A 20194-nucleotide genomic window follows, 5' to 3' on the forward strand; every position below is an offset into this window, starting at 1 on the left:
GGTATTTTATTGTTACATTTTATTATCTTTAACTTTAGTTTATTTGGTCAATATTTTCTAAACTCTTTCTTGAACTGCACTGTTGGTTAAGGGCTTGTAAGTAAGTATTTCACAGGAAGGTCTACACTTGTTGAATTCGGTGCATGTGACAAATAACGTTTGATTTGAGTGTGCATGCCCTGGGATGTTGCCACTGTTCCACCCTCCTCCTCACTTCCATTTCCCCTTCCCCCACAGGGGCCAGAGAGGCCAGCTGTGGGGAGTGTGTGCTCTGTTTATAGAAAAAGTGGTGGGAGAACAAGACAGTGGTTTATGGAGCTGCACAGTTTCTCACTAATCGAGTTTCAGTCTTTTCAAAGTTAGCTATTAGTCTAAACAAATTAGTTGCGGGATTTGTATTTACATTTTAGTGAGATATTATTTGGTTTCAGATCTGTGCTCTCATTGGCTAACAAATTCAATTGAAGTTGAGAAATTCCTTCTTTGTATCAAACCTCATAAATTCACATTTTATACAGCCTGATCTGTGATGGTGATAATTTTCCATAGAAACAAAGAACATTGTTTCATAGTAAGTTAACAATATATACCCTGATAATGTTTTTAGCCCTGTCATATAGTTCAATCTTCTTGTTTGTGTGTTGTGAAGTAAGATGAGTGGCCCCTCCCTTGATTCTCTGGTTTTCTGGAAGTAGGCCACCACCCACACCACTCCCCCTTCCCTCTAGTCACAGTCAGACACAAACAGACTGGTTGAGTGGCAACACACTACGAGAGGGAGAACAAATCTGTGGAATTGGAATGAGCTGTTTAAGGGAGCCCTAGCTTGCCTCCCTCTGAGCCTAGGAAGTGTGAAACGTGAGACAAGCTGCACCTATTCTCTGTGAGTTGTTCTGAAAGCACAAGGGGGAAATACAATATCTAGAACATTGACTCCCTTCAAACACCTGGAGCTGTGACTGTCCTGAGGAGAAATCTCCCCTCACACGTACTCGCCAACGGACCGTGGAGGTGTGAGAAGAGCCGATAAGCAGCTGACGTGAAACAGACGAAGAACAAGGAAGAAGAGGGTAAAAAGAGAGAGAGGGATAGGAGAAGAAAATGGAGGCCTTGCTTCCTGTGTTGCAGCGGCACCCTGGACTGTCTGTGTTGGTGTGCGCTCTGATGTTCCGGGTGGCCCACCGACTACTACAGAACCTGCCTGTGCCCAAAGTGGTGGCGGTGGATGACTTCCGCTCCTGGAAGTGGAGGAACCTCTCGGTCTCTATGGTCCACTCCCTCCTGACAGGGACTTGGGCTGTGACCTGGTGAGTCACTCTCTGCACTGGGACACCATTGTTCATTCATAGTGGATCCACATGATGTTGTGTTATTTAAGGGTGTGTGGTGCAGAGCAGTAACATTCACTGGCGGGGGAGATGGGGGAGACAGGGGAAGGAGTGGGGAGACTAAAGCATTCTCAAGTGGGGAGTTAAATACCACAGTACAGTTTACAAAATGGCATCCTCGGGAAATAAATACTTGTTGAGCTCTGCAATACCACAGATCGAACAATGAGACAGATATTTCACCAAATGTATAAATGTGAAGCATCCGCTTGGCGTTTTCACTCACTACCAAATATGGAAGATGGAATGAGATGGATTTTGTCCGACATTGTGCAAATTTTCTCATTGATGAAACATTTGATCTCTACAGTTTTCTGTTCACAAAACTAGAATCTGTTACGAACAGAGTGGACTGAGTTTTGTAGACTTTACCAAAGGTTTTAGAAATTGTGCTAATTATGAGTGCAAAGGCTAATTGAGTTATTGCACACACGCACTTCACAGAGAAAGCATTCCCTAATGGAAATATGCAAATGTATGCTAGAACACACCAGTGGGATCTCGTTAGCTCGTGCTTGGCTCTGACCACCTCCTTGCTTAATCTGCCCACTATCACTAATTTGTTACCATTTGAAAACGACAGGCTGTGGTCTAGATGAGCATGGTGATGATGTGTTAATGTCATGCTTGGAGTTTAGAGTAGCTGATTAGGGCAGTAAATGTTCCCCTTTGTAGTTAATAACTATCAATATGTGTCAGAGGTTAGCCAAATATTGAGTCAGCAACAATGGCGCCTTAATCAGATTGTGGCAGTTTAGAAAGCACATCTGTTTTGACATTAGAAAAATGAGAATCCACTCAAGTCAATTAGCCTACCTTAGTGTCACGCCATAGACATTTTATTTTTATTTTTTACGATTCAATCATAAGCTTTTCAAAGAGAGCAAGTAGGTGAACTGGAAAAACCTGCTGGCTAGACTGTCGTAAAAGCTGTTATTTAATTGTTACACACATTGTTTTTGTAGTACAAGTATACATTTCATTTTTTTTTATTTTTTTTTTTACATATAGCTATGCTACTTGTATAGCTAGCTGACTACAACACATACATACATTGGCAGGCTATACAATATAGTGTACTAATAGATGTATCAACCGTTGTTTCATAAGAAAGTGAAAGCAGCTATATTCAACAAGCTGCTTGGACAAGCTGTTCATGTAGTTCACTGATTATTGCCATACACATGTTTACCCTGTCCTGCTAGAAAGCACCAGGTTACTCAATAACAAGGGAATGTTATGTCTTACCATAGACTTTGCTATAGACCTTGTTAAGGCATGTATCATCTCATAAAGAAGCAGGAGAATATGTTACCAGATAGTGATACTAAGTGTGTGCTTAGTCAGGAGGGTTTCCCAAACTTGGTCCTGGGGCCTCCCCTAGATGCATGTTTTGGTTTTTACACTCAGGAGAGGCCCCAGGACTGAGTTTGGGAAACCATGTGCTACAGGAGAGAGCCATGTGCATCTGAATGAGAAGATGTCAGACCTAACTGTCCATAACCATGTATCCCTGTCCTCTCCAGTGTATTCATCTGGCCTGAGATGGCAACCAACATTCACTCCTTCTACACGGCCCCAGCCTACATACTCATCTGCATCTCATCAGGTCAGTCACTACCCCTTTAAGATGGCTGCTAAAAGAGCTGTGTGTGAAATAGTTCATTCATTCCCAGTTCACCTTTATTGAACTATGAACATTGACCACCACTGGCATGGGAGAGTAGGGTTCATCGTGGAGAATCTGTAAACATGCTATTTTGAGACTCTCACTCCAATGTTGAGCTTTATTATAAAGGCTTCAGTCTGGCTTGATCAAATCAAAAAAACAAGTTCAAAGGCATGGAATGAATTCGGAGCACTTGCTCACACAGAACACACTATACTATCCCCCTCCATCCCCTTTTTCTAGTAAAAGCTGGTATATCCTGGGAAACTAGATACTCTCCCACATTTAAGTGGCAACCAGGTTGAGAGAATGAACAATGCAGATCCGCCCATCTCACCGGGCTCAAATAGGGGATGGGCCACACCCTCAGATCGCTCTGGGCACCAAAACTAATCCCCTAAAGACCCAGCAGTCAAGAGCACTGCTGAAAGATGTGATGACAAGATGTGACTAGTGTTGGGTGTTATTATTCCGTGTGTCTCTCATGCATGCAGGTCTAAGGAGAGCCAGCCTGACAACCACAAACCTTCCGTTCCATTGAGACAGTTTGGCATGTATAGAGGTTCACACAACACTCATTTTGAAATCCAGTCTAAAGTGGTTTCTCTGTGTTTGCCTATCAAGTGTAATACATATGATAACTAGGATGGACTATGCCAGTACAGTTCAATATATTTCTCTACACTGATGTACATAGGACAGGGAAGTCCTAACCATTTCTTTCTGGTACCACTGTTATCAACCATTTTGATGGCCTTCATCCGTTGTTTGGACCTTGATAAGTAATCCATAGAAATAGAATCTCAGGCTCTGTTCCAATATCTACACTGCATAGAATTTGGATTGAAGCAATGTATTGGGCATGCACTCAAATGGGTATGCTGGTATGCACATTGGAACGTGGCCTAAGATTAGATATTGTATCTAAGAGCTATCTAATATATCTGCACGTTGACTTGGTACTGATACTCCATGTACAGTATATAGCCAAGTTATCGTTACTCATTGTGTATTTTTTATTACACGTTTTACTTTTCTATTGTTTCTCCATTTTCTTTCTCAGAATTTTTTTGAAGGGCCCATAATGAAGCATTTCACTGTTAGTCTACACCTGTTTATGTGATGAATACAATTTGATTTAGGGAACTCCAAAAGGCCTACAGAGACTGAAGCATAGATTTTTACTCTCTTTTGACAGGATACTTTGTTCAGGATGCAGGTGACATCATCCTAACTGGACACGCAAGAGGATCCTGGGAGTTCTTAATTCATCATGTCCTGGTAAGATAATTGACTTTTTATTGTTTCAGTTTGTACCTACTACCTGGTAAGATAATTTTTTAAAAGAGACCATAGGTAAATTGTTATAGCAGCCACTGGTAGATTGTGTCTGAAGGTTAGATACACCGTATTTAAATGTTGTTTTATGGCCTTGTGAAACCAGACTGATCGCTGCGCTCACACTTTGTTTCAATTCACTCCTATGGAAGTGAAACAATGTGAGCTGTGAAGGAATTTTAATATTGTATGGTGCTAAGAGATATCGCACTCCACCTTGGGGGATTTTAATATATCAGTGGTGGAATTTTAAAGGTGCCACAGCGAGGGCCTATTCTAAATGAATGCTCCTGTGTGCCTGTCCCCTGCAGGGGAACAACACCCACCATTGTGTGGGGGGGATCTGTGTTGTGTTGAACACAGTGCATCTTGCCACTGATCAGAGGCACACACTGAGCTGCGCTTCCCTGTGTCTCTGATCAGTCAGTGGGCATGTATGTCCCAACTTCTCTCTAACATGGCACATACTGGAACACCTAAAGACCCCTAGTTGGTTGATAGTGTTTTCTGGCGATCCATTAATCATACAATATATTCAATAAATTCTATATAAATAGTTTTCTCCCCAGTTTTACTATTGCAAAGATTACAGTATCCCAATAGCCTTACTGCTGTAAGGTGGCAGAGTGCCATTGGTATATATTATTAACCCCTTTCTCTCTGTCCTTCCCTTCCTCAGGTGCTCTGGTGCTTCCTGTATTCTCTGTACTCGCACCTCTACGTGGCAGGTGCTGTGGTGGCTCTCTTTGTGGAGGTTAACAGTGTCACCCTGCATTTGAGGCTAATGCTGAAGCTAGCCTCACAGCAGTCGTCCCCTCTGTACCAAATCAACAAGTTCCTCAACGTCTTCACATATGTCGTCTTCCGCCTCAGCGCACAGTTCTACCTCACGTATTACATCGTCCAGAACTACTCCTGGATGGACAAAGGAGGCTACTTCCTCATTACCATGACCCTCATGAACACCATGATCCTGATCTACTTTTATCGTCTTCTCCGTGCCGACTTCTTCCCCCGGAGCAGGCCTAGCATGGCGCTAAATGGCACCCATAACAACAACATCAAAAAGTTCCTCACTGAATGACACCGAGAGCGACATGGCTGTAAACTGGCGGTTGTGTTTGCCTTTTGTTTTGTTCGCTTACTGATATCATTCCTCATCAAGACGTCTCATCAGGTTGCATTGTCAAGCTGTGTCTTCACAACAACAACCATAACAGAGCTCTGTCTCTCAACAGCTCGTGTTGTAGTGAGAGGCAGCCAGGAAAGGATGGGGACAGTGGTACATTCCCTATAGTGATGCTTCTCTACTGATGATTATGCCCACTGTGGCTAAAGATCTCTCACAGACACCCAAACAGGGCAGCATAGAGTTAGAGACTGGTCCATTCACACTGGCTGGGAGAATCCTACTAACTTACCTCCAGGATACTGTGCCACTTTTGCTTCTGATCATGGCTAATACATTATTATATTTCAAATAAATATATGTGATTCATGTGGAATGCTCTTTAACAGAAAAAATACTTATACATTTAACATGATTTTGTGAATATATACAGTAGAGAAACAAACTGCCAAAGATATATCGGGCATCACCTTGGTGTTGTACATCCCACCCCACAAACTCTGTCAGCTGTAGCTTAGCAACATAGTTTTATTGAAATTTCCACTAATAGGATTTTGTTATATATACAGTATATACTATTCATAACTATAGTACAGTCAATATTTTTGACATTGTAACAAACTTTCAATCTTCCCTGCTTGGTCTCAACAGGTCAACACCAATACGTGGTTGACCAGCATTCTTACAACAGCGACCATTCATTCCATAAATCTAACATAGTGAAATGCATGTATCCCGTTGAAAGTAGCTGAATGTACTGCCAGGTCTACATTTTCTTGAGGTTACAAGAATCACTTATATTTATCTTTGAATTATTTATCAAAGTGAACCAAACCAAAACCGACAGGTCCAGAGGATGGGTTAGCAATGGGTTTTGGTAAGTTATAGTAGTGCCTATACCACAGTTCCTTCTCAACAACCTTCCCTAGATAGCCCGTACAGTATGTTTATAGATGCAATGTTGGAGAAGATACCAATTACTTCACATTAGAAGAAGTTAAGGTGGACTAAAGCTACCCTTAAGAAAAATATAGTTTATGTAACTAAAGTTACTTTGTAAAAGTAGTACATTTTTCATGAAGTAGTTTAGATGAAGTTGTGTAATTTTGAAATGCCATAGACTACAAATTGCAAGAACAGATTATCACTTTGGGGTCATATGGTAACAAAGAGTAATTTAACATATTAAACGCAACAATGTTTCAAGTGTGAATGAGGCGGGTCTGATGCTGAAAATGAAAGAAAATGATTGGTGAAGTAGGCAATCTTATATTTTTGCAAATAAAACTAGTGTATAGTTCCAGTAGAAGTCGGAATTTTACACCTTAGCCAAATACATTTAAACTAGTTTTTTCACCATTTCTGACATTTAATCGGAGTAAAAATTCCCTGTCTTAGGTCAGTTAGGATCACCACTTTTATTTTGAGAATGTGAAATGTCAGAATAATATTATAGAGAATTATATATTTCAGCTTTTATTTATTTCATCACGTTCCCAGAAGTTTACATACACTCAATTAGTATTTGGTAGCATTTCCTTTAAATTGTTTAATTTGGGTCAAAGGTTTTGGGTCGCCTTCAACAAGCTTCCCACAATAAGTTGTGTGTAGTTTGGCCCATTCCTTCTGACAGAGCTGGTGTAACTGAGTCAGGTTTGTAGGCCTCCTTGCTCGCACATGCTTTTTCAGTTCCGCACATGCTTTTTCAGTTCCGCCCACCCATCTTCTGTGGGATTGAGGTCAGGGCTTTGAGATGGCCCATACAAATACCTAGACTCTGTTGTCCTTAAGCCACTTTTCCACGACTTTGGATGTATGCTTGGGGTCATTGTCCATTTGGAAGACCCATTTGCGATCAAGCTTGAACTAAAACGAGTTTTAATGACTCCAACCTAAGTGTATGTAAACTTCCGACTTCAACTATATGTGGTGACAAACTGGCCCAGAACATATACATATATTGCTTTCTCAGTCAGTCAGGAGACCGCTTCCTGCTGTAGATGAGCAACCCAGAACTGTGTTTGCCTCAAAAGCATTTTGCTTCAATCAGTTAATTTCAGTTAAGAATAACAATTATTATTGTATTTTAACAGCAACAGTTCCAACCTAGAGTAGTTTTCAACAATAATTTATACAGTAAGATGTACTGGCCTTATCATCTTTCATCTTCATCTGTACCGTTACTAGGGTTACACTCTCAGTAGCTAGCTTGCTTTGGCGAATGTTGGCTATTAGCTGTGTACAAGGCCAGCGGATTGTTTGAAAGAGAAACTCACATCTACTACTATGAGAGTTAGTTAGTACTCCCTTATTTCTGCTTATCATCCACCACCTGTTATAAAATGACAGCAATAGCTTACTAGCTAACTTACTTTTCCACTGTCGAAGCACTGTTTCCTGAAGCATTAATGTAAACTCACCTCATTCAGTACAAATGTGCGCAACCGCAACATTCAAATGAGGCTACAAAGAAAACTAATGGGACTGTAGCGAGTGTGTTGACGTCAAAATCGGGGGTGTGAACTAGGTTTCCATTCAAGCGTTGATCGAAATGGTAATGGCTCTATAGTATTGGAGAAAAGTTGAAAAAACGGACCCTCCGTTACATCTTGATGTCTCATGTCGTAACGTACAGCACGCATAAGGCAACTAATTCTGTCTTACAGCCTCTCTCCACCAGGTGTAGCACTTCTATCATCCTTTAAAAACAAGAAATGGACAGTGAAGGGGGTAAGGGGGATACCTAGTCATTTTTTTCGTAATCATTGCATGCGATCATCATTCTCAAAGCCGCTGTTTACTTCGAAGATCACTTTAACACCGCCCTAAAAACCCGATTCAAATTTGACACAAACATTCAAATAGGTATGTAATGACACATTATATAAACTCTTTATAGTGTTATATTTACATTTTAGAGGCGATAAGGTGATAAGTTGGACAGATCAGTGGAAAAAAAGCCATTTTCCCACACATCTCTCCTTCTCACTATCACACATTAGTTTCGCTTCCCCACCCGCCATTTTAAAAAAGACCCGACGGGCTCATTGCCTGCTTGAATTATGCAGAAACGGGCAGCGTTTAGGTCATGTAATTGATTCTGTTGGAAAGGGGAGAAATTGTGCTTTACAATGGTATTGACATTACAGTTGATCTGGAAGTATTACGTTTTTAGGGCGCTAAAATAAGGGCAATTGTACGGACCAAGGCTTACGTGAATTTACGTTATGCCGTTTTGAAATAACTCCCAGTTTACCATCATGCTGTGAATGTATGGTCAAGACGTGTCATTTTATTAATTTGTTCGTGAAGAGACTCATTACTAAGCCCTTCCACACACAAAACACATTGTGGGCGCTCTTCGTTATACGTTTGTATGAAAGAGAAAGAAATGCATCGCTGTATATGCGTTTCATGACAATTGAGCTCAGTAAGTCAGAACTTGTAGCTATGGGTCCATTTGATGACAACGGTGAGTGATGGCGTGTGGGACTGACAAGTCGATGGCAGACAGCGCATCATCTGCTGCTGAACCACAGCGCTGCATCGTGTGTGTCGCGGAGTGATCTTCAAGAATACGGCAGAAAAAAAGATCCGGTAAACCGCGAAGCACACCCGCGCAGCTGACAAACTGAGCAAAGACCTCCTGTTTAAGATTAAGCAGAGAGCTCACCGAACAGAGAGCGCAGATGCACTTGGCTAAATCAATTCCAATAATTAATGAAATAATTATACATTTACTCTCACTCGTCGCGACCCACCATTAACAGGTCCGCGACTCACTTTAAGAAAGGCTGAACTAAATAGTTTATGAATGCTGGTGCAAATGCAAGACGAATAGACCACCTCCAGAAATGAAGCTTCAAAACTAAATGTACTGTATTTTGCAAGATTTTGAGTTAAAATCCTGCCTAATTGTAATTTTCCATTGGCTACTACTGGTAAGACAACAGTTACCTCCCTGTATCCACGAGACAGGAAGTGTCGATGACCATAGAATATAGAAAAAGTGGCAAAGCAACGTAGGTCTACAGTGATTATCAAAGGTCAGAAAACCCAGCGTTCTATCATCGGAGTAGGGTGCCAATGACTATAATGTTGGATTGTAGCCTACATGATTCTGTATAATAAACAATGTTGCAAAAAAAATGCCTGTTTGTGCTACACTGTGTCCAATGATATCTGCCGCCAGGGGGACTCGACCCGCGCTGAACATACTTCCCAAATTCCAACTAGAACCTGGAGGTGAGTCAGAGTCAGTGGTCCGCCTAAAAAACGAAATCATTTGCAGACTACGTTTTTCCCCACTCACTTCCGTAGATCGAGTCTATTTGGTGTAAGCAAATACGGTGAGTGTTTTGGAAAGATTGGGGTTAATTTATGTGAAATCCTCAAATCTAGAAACCAAACTAAAAGTCAAAGCATTGTTTTTATTGACTGAAAAACGGTTACTGCTCCGTGACGAAAGAACTCCATCCCGACCCGTTACAAGGTATGTAAGTCCAGTGACATCCCCGCTTGGACTCTGTTCCAGTTAGCAGCTTTTTTATTTAGCCTTTGTAGACAAAACTTCGGTTTTGTTTAAACATCTTGGGAGGTCATGTTTCAATGTGTCCCCGTGTTTTGGTTCTTGGAGAGCATGATTACAATTATAAAAAAGCAGCAAGACTATTTTTTACAATCTATTCTCGGTTCAATATGAATTAGCTATATTGTTGTACACAGCTTCCAGTAAATATTTGTCTTTTTGCACAGAACAATAGGATTAAAATAGAGATTAGTGGATCATCTCCAGAATGTAGGAGTTACTGGCTACTGACTGACTCATAGGCTAATCATGTAGTGGCTTGTCATACCACGTGGCATAGGCTACTCTTGCTCATCATTTTCATGTTAATAAAACCTAAATCTCTCTCTCTCCCCCCTTATTTGTTTTTTTTTACCCTGTAGGTCTCTCTGATCACTGTTATCTTGGCCTAATGTCTGTCCGGGTGCCATCCATGAGTGTGCTGCCTCCTGTTCGAAGGGACCGCATCATTGCCCAGCTTCCTCAGGTAAGCATCTTACATGCTAGCAGTAAAACAATAATTTGAATGTGTTAACCTTGTCTGAGCTTGCAAAGCCACCGGTAACACTTTACTTGACACTCAGCATCATAACACGTTATGACATGGTCATAACCATGTCATAACATGTCATAAGAGCTGGCATAACTTGTCATAACCTGTAATAATATGGTCATAACCATGTCATAACATGTCATAAGAGCTGACATAACTTGTCATAGCCTGTAATAATATGGTCATAACCATGTCATAACATGTCATAAGAGCTGACATAACTTGTCATAACCTGTAATAATATGGTCATAACACTATCATGACAATATTTAGACCTGTTGTGACATATTGTGTTATTTTAGGGCTGGTTATGACACCTACATAAGAGTGTCAAAACCCACAAAACCTACCACACAAGGCAAACATTCTATTACACCATAGCCTATGTGTCAACAGTATGTTTATGTTATATACGTTTTTTTGCAATTGACCATATTAAATGACCATTGTAATTGCGCACACGTTGATGTCAGACATTCACCTACCCCAATGTTCTGTTGCTGATGAGTGGGATGAATGCAGGAGGTGATTTCAGGAGCAAGACCCGACACCCCCTTTTAGACTAATAACTGACATAAGGGCATGTACAGTACGTGATAGGCCTATCTGCCTTATATGATTATGATGGTCATAATGCTTCTTGACAGTGTCATAAAGTGCATTTTCTACAAGTTATTAAAAATATTATGAAAAAAACATGACTGAAGAATTCATTACAACATCAACGAAACTAAGGATTTAAGAAACAAACTTTCAAACGAAAGGAAATGTCTTGGCATGGCAAAAACTAATTTGAATAAATGTGAGTTTTGACACGCTTATGTAGGTGTCATAACCAGCCATAAAATAATGCAACATATGTCACAACAGGTGTAAATATATGGGTCATGACCGTGTTATGACAGGTTATGTCAGCTGTTATGACACATTATGACATGGTTATGGCCATGTCATAATGTGCTATGACACTGGGTGTCAAGTAAAGTGTTACCAAGCCACCAATCTCATAAAGCTGTGTTCATTATGTTCTAATCTAGTTTTACAGTAAGAAGGCTGCTGTGCACACTAAAGATGAGTTCAACTCCAAAGTGAAGACTGCCTGCCAGGAGCAACGCACTGGCACAGTAGGGTGGGTAGGCCACAAAACATTTCATGTTCAAGATATACAGGTTAGATATATACCTTATGGCATTATGGGGATGAGGGTGGTATGTTGTGTCTCATTGGGGTCTTTGATTGTCTCTCTGTAAAAGTCTCCTTCTCCTCCAGTAGGTTTAAAATTGCTAAGGTCATAGTGGTTGGTGACCTGGCTGTGGGAAAAACATGTCTGATTAATAGGTAAGCAAAGCTTGGATACTGCTGATGCGTAGTATTTGATTGCAGTATGAGTCAACTGGGCAGTTTTGGTAAATCAATAACCAGATGGAATGCACAGCGTACAGCAAACTTGAATACAGCAGGTTGTATTTTTTCTAGGTTGTTTGTAAGTACAGATTGTCAGCCAATTTTCCTAATATTTCACGCTTTTATCATTAGGTTTTGCAAGGATGTATTTGACAAGAACTACAAGGCGACCATTGGCGTTGACTTTGAGATGGAGCGGTTTGAAGTGTTGGGGGTGCCTTTCAGCTTACAGTTGTGAGTCTCTTTCTACTGGTCTGTTCTACAGTATTAATCCCCAGAGCTAACCTGTGTTCCTTCACTCACCAATATCTTTCTCCTCTACAGGTGGGACACTGCAGGGCAGGAGAGGTTCAAGTGTATTGCTTCCACATACTACAGGGGAGCTCAGAGTAAGGGGAGTTTCTCTTTTGAACAGTTTTTATGTTTCCACATCATTCATTATGACCTATAACATGTTGCCATGTTCTTAGGGACAGATGTGATGAGGTTTGAGTTTACTAATAAAGTAAATTTTGTTTTCCAGCTATTGTTATTGTGTTCGATGTAAATGATGTGGCATCTTTGGGCCATGCAAGGTAAAATACATTAGAATCACCTGACATGACTATGGATGTGCATTTCAGCTGCATGTGTGCTCTGTAAACTCTATTTAACATATTTGAATGTCACTGCGTTTATCCACAGGCAGTGGCTTGAAGATGCCTTGAAGGAGAATGATCCTACCAATGTCCAGCTTTTCCTGGTGGGCACAAAGAAAGACCTAAGTGTATGTGTTTACTCTTTTGATATACATTCTTCAGAGGCACAATTGATCCGTTTTAGTCTCTCCATTTCAAAATCATACTTCATGATGAGGATACAACTTAGCCACTTATTAACCACTGTCCCAGTATTCACCTCTGTTCCAGTGGTATGTTGTTGCTTTAGGGGAATGTCAAATCTGGATTGTTTGGGGGGATAAAGGCCAACGGCATCAAGTATCCATGTCTTATTAAACACCGTACCACAGGAATGCATTTTTCCAGAAGTCAAATTTCAGACTATATACTGGATACTAAGATATTGAAAAAGATTCTGTATAAAATGCATGGAATACTGTATATTATTATTATACATTATGTTTTTTTCTATTGGGTTTGTATTTTCCTCTTCTCTATGCTATTTCCTCAGTCTCCTGCTCAGTACTCTCAGATTGAACAGGATGCCATCGAACTGGCTGAGGAAATCAAAGCAGAATATTGGGCCTTGTCATCATTGACTGGTGGGTGGGCTAATACATCAAATCAATGTTGAGATTGGTAGCAATATGATAGGATGCAGCCTACTTGTTTGTAAGGCGGTATTATCAATTATCATAAACTAATTGTTTAAACATCTACGGAACAAATGTGACTATTTTTGTTGTAGGGGAAAATGTGAGGGAATTTTTCTTCCGTATTGCATCATTGGCATTTGAGGCCAACGTTCTGGCAGAGCTAGAGAAGAGTGGATCAAGGCACATTGGGGACGTTATCAGTGAGTATACAGCTATACACTGTTAAAATATAGAAACAAGCGTTACAGTGCCTTGCAAAAGTATTCATCAGCTTGGTGTTTATCCTATTTTGTTGCATTACAACCTGTAATTTAAATACATTTTTATTTGGATTTCATGTAATGGACATACACAAAACTTGTTGAAGTGAAATAAAAATACTTCAAATAAGAAACGGAAAAGTGGTGCTAGCATATGTATTCACACCATTTGCTATTAAGCCTCTAAATAAGATCTGGTGCAACCAATTACCTTCAGAAGTCACATAATTAGTTAAATAAAGTCCACCCGTGTGCAATCTAAGTGTCACATGATCTCAGTATATATACACCTGTTCTGAAAGGCCAAAGAGTCTGCAACACCACTAAGCAAGGGGCACCACCAAGAAAGCGGCACTATGAAGACCATGGAGCTCTCCAAACAGGTCAGGGACAAAGTTGTAGAGAAGTACAGATCAGGGTTGGGTAATAAAAAAATATCAGAAACTTTGAACATCCCACGGAGCACCATTAAATCCATTATTTAAAAATGGAAAGAATATGACACCACAACAAACCTGCCAAGAGAGAGCCGCCCACCAAAACTCACGGACCAAAACTCACGGCAAGGAGGGCATTAATCAGAGAGGCAACAAAGAGACCAAAGATAACCCTGAAGGAGCTGCAAAGCTCCACAGCGGAGATTGGAGCATCTGTCCATAGGATCACTTTAAGCCGTACACTCCACAGAGCTGGGCTTTACTAAAGAGTGGCCAGAAAAAAGCCATTGCTTAAAGAAAAAAATGTGCAAACACGTTTGATGTTCGCCAAAAGGCATGTGGGAGACTCCCCAAACATATGGAAGAAGGTACTCTGGGTCAGATGAGAGTAAAATTGAGCTTTTTGGCCGTCAAGAAAAACGCTATGTCTGGCTCAAACACAACACCTCTCATCACCCGAGAACATCATTCCCACAGTGAAGCATGGTGGTGGCAGCATCATGCTGTGGGGGATGTTTTTCTTCGGCAGGGACTGGGAAACTGGTCAGAATTAAAGGAATGATGGAGGGCGCTAAATACAGGGAAATTCTTGAGGGAAACCTGTTTCAGTCATCCAGAGATTTGAGACTGGGACGGAGGTTCACCTTCCAGCAGGACAATGAGCCTAAGCATACTGCTAAAGCAACACTCAAGTGGTTTAAGGGAAAACATTTAAATGTCTTGGAATGGCCTCGTCAAAGCCCAGACCTCAATCCAATTGAGAATCTGTGGTATGACTTAAAGATTGCTGTACACCAGCAAAACCCATCCAACTTGAAGGAGCAGGAGCAGTTTTGCCTTGAAGAATGGGCAAAAATCCCAGTGGGTAGAGGTGCCAAGCTTGTAGAGACATACCCAAGAGACTTGCAGCTGTAATTGCTGCAAAAGCGTAGCCTAGTGGTTAGAGCGTTGGACTAGTAACCAGAAGGTTGCGAGTTCAAACCCCTGAGCTGACAAGGTACAAATCTGTCGTTCTGCCCCTGAACAGGCAGTTAACCCACTGTTCCCAGGCTGTCATTGAAAATAAGAATGTGTTCTTAACTGACTTGCCTGGTTAAAAAAAAAAAAGAAGGTGGCTCTACAAAGTATTGACTTTGGTGAGGTGACAATCACCTCAAGTTTTCTGTTTTTTTTTGTCTTATTTCTTGTTTGTATCACAATAAAAAATATTTAGTATCTTCAAAGTGGTAAGAATGTTGTGTAAATCAAATGATTACAACCCCCCCAAAAAATTGTAATTCCAGGTTGTAAAGCAACAAAATAGGAAAAATGCCAAGGGGGTGAATACTTTCGCAAGCCACTGTATGTAACATTAATAACATCACTTCTCTCGCCATGTTAACCCTGACTAGGTTACAGACAGGCCCTTGAATGAGTAACATAAGAAACACATAAGAGCCTTTTTTCATGCAAGTTTATTTGTCTGTTTCAGAAATTAACAGTAATTCAAACAACGTGTATGCAACATCAAAGAAGAAACAGTCAAACTGTTGTCAATGAAGACAAACACATGACTTCTACAGTTAAAAGGTACCAAAGCAAAAAGCATAATTTACTCAGAAGAGAAACTGAGAACCATGGACCACTCCCAGACACATGGAATTTGCAGTGAGAGCTAGCAGACGGGACAGAGACTTTTGCTTCCACAGGCATTTGATTTTCATTTCTACTGGCCCAGAAAGAACAGCTCCTTGGTTGGATGTAGATTCCTGTGGTGTTTGGCTTATTTTTGCCTATCTATAGTTTCGGAATAGAATTTCCTCTATGACATTGCACTCCATACTGTACAATTCCAGTTTTTGAGTGTTGACAGATTATCACGTCACTGCTTAAATGGCTATGGAGTATGGACAATCATGGATGTCTTCAAATACCTAATATGGATATTTTTAAGACACCACCATTAGGCCTATTAGAGTTTTTACAGTGTTTTGTCTAGTGTTGTTTGCATGCTATATGTTTTTTGCACAATTTGTAACTATAGCATAGATGGAAACTCATGACTCCACCCTGGGAGGTTATATTATGCTAGCTAAGGAGTATGATTTCATTGTTTGGATAGTCCTATTTTTAGCAGCACAGAGGCGTTCATACAGTATGAGAGATGTGTATTAGTCAGATGTACCTCATCTACGTTAGAGACAATAATATAACTGAGAATTATTCATTTTGAATTATATGCGATATTTGAATGACTGATCTTATACTATCCCTCTAGTTGAATATCATAATCAGAGTGAAATGTGCATACATATGTCTAGTTGTCCTTTTAGACAATAAAGATTATTTACGTTTTCTTTCTAATATGTTTAATTGCAGAAGTAAGTTTTGACTCTATAAAGATATACTGTGTATCAAAAACTACTACACGTAGCTCTATAATATAGATATAAGCTTTAAAATCACTGCTCTGTATCAAATCAAACTGCTGTTTACCTTTAATTAGACTAATTCAAAGTTATTATTAAAAGTCCTATATAGGATGAGTCACTAATCTGTAATTAAATTATGTTTTATAACTGTTTGTCATATTAGCCAGGGCCTCTTAATATGAAACAATAATACATAAGGTCGCTAGTGAAAGTCTACACACCCTTTGCACAATCTTCACATTTTGCTTCCTTAAAATACAAATACAAAACATTTATTCAATTAAATATTTTTTCCTGTCAATCTACACGACCTACTCCACATAAATGACTAAGAAATACAACATTACAACATTAGGATTGTTGTTGTATTTAACCTTTATTTAACTAGGCTAGTCAGTTAAGAACGGCAAGGTAGCTTAGTGGTTAGTGTTCCTAGGTTGTCATTGAAAATAAGAATTTGTTCTTAACTGACCTGCCTAGTTAAATAAAGGTAAAATAAAAAGAACAAAATCTTATTACAGGGGCTGGGATTAAAAAAATATATGAAAAAAATAGGTATACAGTATATATAGGACAAAACACACAACACAACACCACCTATAGAGAGACCTAAGACAACAACATAGCTAAGCAGCAACACATGACAACACAACATGGCAGCAGTACAAAACATGATACAAACATTATTGGGCACAGACAACAAAGGGCAAGAAGGTAGAGACAACAATTCATCACGTAAAGCAGCTACAACTGTCAGTAAGAGTGTCCATGATTGAGTCTTTAAATAAAGAGATTGAGATAAAACTGTCCAGTTTGAGTGTTTGCAGCTTGATCCAGTCACTAGCTGCAGTGAACTGAAAAGAAGAGCGACCCAGGGATGTGTTGTCACGTTCTGACCTTTATTTTCCTTTGTTTTGTATTGATTTAGTATGGTCAGGGCGTGAGTTGGGTGGGCAGTCTATGTTTGATTTTCTATGATTTGGGATTTCTATGTTTCGGCCTAGTATGGTTCTCAATCAGAGGCAGGTGTCATTAGTTGTCTCTGATTGAGAATCATACTTAGGTAGCCTGGGTTGCACTGTTTGTTGGTGGGTGATTGTCTATGTTGATGGCTTGTTTCAGCGCAGCTCGCATTAGCTTCACGGTTGTCATTTTGTTTACTGTTTTTGTATAGTGTTTCAGTGTTCAGTTCTTTCTTTAATTAAACATTCAACATGAACACATATCACGCCGCATTTTGGTCCTCCGATCCTTCTCGCCTCTCCTCTTCAGATGAAGAGGAGGACGACCGTGACATGTGTGTTCTTTGGGGACCTTTTATAATGTCTGCTTCCATCTCACACTCTCAAACACATAGATCCTATGAACACAGCTCACTTTTCAGCTCACACTCTCAAACACATAGATCCCCTGAACGCACCTCACTATCCAGATCCCAATCACCTGAATTCTAATCACCTGTTCACACACCTGTATGTCATTTACACACACTATTTAGTTTAGTTCATTGCACCCCATCATTGTGAGATATTGTTTGATTTTGTCCACAGTCTAGTCGGAGTGCTGTTTATGGACATATTAGTCCTCCCGTGTGTCGTAGTTTTTGGCTGTCCTCACTAACAACGTTTTTGCCTATTCCCTGCCTATACTTTTGCCTATCAGATTTCCTGTCATCAACCTCTTGCCTGATCTCCCGGACTATGTTATTAGCCTTTCCCCCTGCCTGTACTGTTACCTTTTTAGATTCCCTGTGTTTGACCTTCCCTGGATCATGGTACCTGCCTTCTCCTGTCGTCCTTTATTAAACAAACACCTGCTGTGCCCTGCGCTTGAAACCAGCACTCTGTCTCCCATCATACTCATTACACCTGTAACAGAATGTGACTGACAGAATGGGTGTTGTATGTGGAGGAAGAGGGCTGCAGTAGGTGTCACAGATAGGGGGAGTGAGGGTTTTATAAATAAACATCAACCAGTGGTCTTGCGACGGGTATACAGAGATGACCAGTTTACAGGAGTTTAGAGTGCAGTGATGTGTCCTATAAGGAGCATTGGTGTCAAATCTGCATTGATTGCATACTGTATGTTAATAAACTCAAAAAAAAGGAAACGTCCTCTCACTGTCCACTGCGTTTATTTTCAGCAAATGTAACATGTGTAAATATTTGTTTGAACATAAGATTCAACAACTGAGACATAAACTGAACAAGTTCCACAGACATGTGACTAACAGAAATTGAATAATGTGTCCCTGAAAAAAGGGGGCGTCAAACTCAAAGTAACAGTCAGTATCTGGTGTGGCCACCAGCTGCATTAAGTACTGCAGTGCATTTCCTCCTAATGGACTGCACCAGATTTGCCAGTTCTTGCTGTGAGATGTTACCCCATTCTTCCACCAAGGCACCTGCAAGTTCCCGGACATTTCTTGGGGGAATGGCCCTAGCCCTCACCCTCCGATCCAACAGATCCCAGACGTGCTCAATGGGATTGAGATCTGGGCTCTTTGCTGGCCATAGCAGAACACTGACATTCCTGTCTTGCAGGAAATGACATGCAGAATGAGCAGTATGGCTGATGGCATTGTCATGCTGACAACAAGCTCAGTCCGATGATGCTGTGACACACTGCCCCAGACCATGACGGACCCTCCACCTCCAAATCGATCCCGCTCCAGAGTACAGACCTCGGTGTAACGCTCATTCCTTCGACGATAAATGTGAATCAGACCATCACCCCATGTAAGACAAAACCGTGACTCATCAGTGAAGAGCACTTTTTGCCAGTCCTGTCTGGTCCAGCGATGGTGGGTTCGTGCCTATAGGTGACGTTGTTGCCGCTGATGTCTGGTGAGGACCTGCCTTACAACAGGCCTACAAAGCCCTCAGTCTTAGCGACCGTTCCACAGGTGTATGTTCATTAATTGTTTATGGTTCATTGAACATGGGAAACAGTGTTTAAACCGTTTACAATGAAGATCTGTGAAGTTATTTGGATTTTTACGAAAGACATGCTCCTGAAAAGGGACGTTTTTGTTGTTGTTGCTGAGTGTACTTGATGGAAGCACCTTTGACAGCTATTACAGATGTAAATCATTTTTAATAAGATTCTACCAACCTTACCTTAGGGTAACATACTGTATATCCATTGTTTTTGTCAAAATTGCTCAAGCTCAGTAAATTTGGTTGGGAATCATTGATGGACAGCAATATTCAAACATTGTCTTGTTTTTCTTTAAACAGATTTAAGTCAGGACTGAGACTGGACTATTTAGAAACAGTCAACACCTCCTGGAAGGCCATTCTGTACATATTTGGCATTACATTTTGGGTAATTTTTTAAATCCCAGGGTTAGGTTTTCAGAAGACTGAGGTAATGTAATGGGCTATGCTTACATTACATATTTTTTAAAATCCTAACAAACTATCACGCCCTGACCTTAGAGATCCTTTTTATGTCTCTATTTTGGTTTGGTCAGGGCGTGAGTTGGGGTGGGAATTCTATGTTCTTTTTCTATGTGTTTCTATTTCTGTGTGTTTGGCCGGGTGTGGTTCTCAATCAGAGGCAGCTGTCTATCGTTGTCTCTGATTGAGAACCATAGTTAGGTAGCTTTTTCCCACTGGGTTCTTGTTGGTAGTTGCTATCTGTTTTTGTGTCTGCACCAGACAGAACTGTTTCGGTTGTTCTCTTTGTTGTTTTGCAATTCAGTGTTCAGTTCAACTAATA

General features: G+C 40.5%; 1 protein-coding gene across 8 annotated transcripts; it reads left to right on the forward strand.

Moving 5' to 3' along the window:
* The first annotated feature begins 702 nt into the window (after positions 1–702).
* Positions 703–16623, forward strand: LOC109909113 (ras-related protein Rab-34). Of its 8 annotated transcripts, none has more exons than XM_031795741.1 (13): positions 703–1307; positions 2915–4338; positions 5075–9769; positions 10475–10578; positions 11682–11773; positions 11914–11982; positions 12181–12282; positions 12373–12437; positions 12572–12623; positions 12733–12814; positions 13219–13309; positions 13456–13563; positions 15532–16623. In XM_031795741.1, the coding sequence occupies exons 3-13, from the start codon at positions 9673–9675 to the stop codon at positions 15597–15599; spliced, it is 930 nt and encodes a 309-aa protein (XP_031651601.1). In that variant the 5' UTR covers positions 703–1307; positions 2915–4338; positions 5075–9672; the 3' UTR covers positions 15600–16623. The 8 variants fall into 8 exon arrangements, with proteins under 8 accessions (XP_031651601.1, XP_031651602.1, XP_020363629.1 ...); XM_031795742.1 differs by having other exon boundaries at positions 704–1307; positions 5075–10016; positions 11917–11982; XM_020508040.2 differs by having other exon boundaries at positions 704–1307; positions 11917–11982; positions 15532–16403.
* Positions 16624–20194: the final 3571 nt, after the last annotated feature.

Source organism: Oncorhynchus kisutch, linkage group LG18 (assembly GCF_002021735.2).
Source record: "Oncorhynchus kisutch isolate 150728-3 linkage group LG18, Okis_V2, whole genome shotgun sequence".
Classification (NCBI taxonomy): Eukaryota; Metazoa; Chordata; class Actinopteri; order Salmoniformes; family Salmonidae; genus Oncorhynchus; species Oncorhynchus kisutch.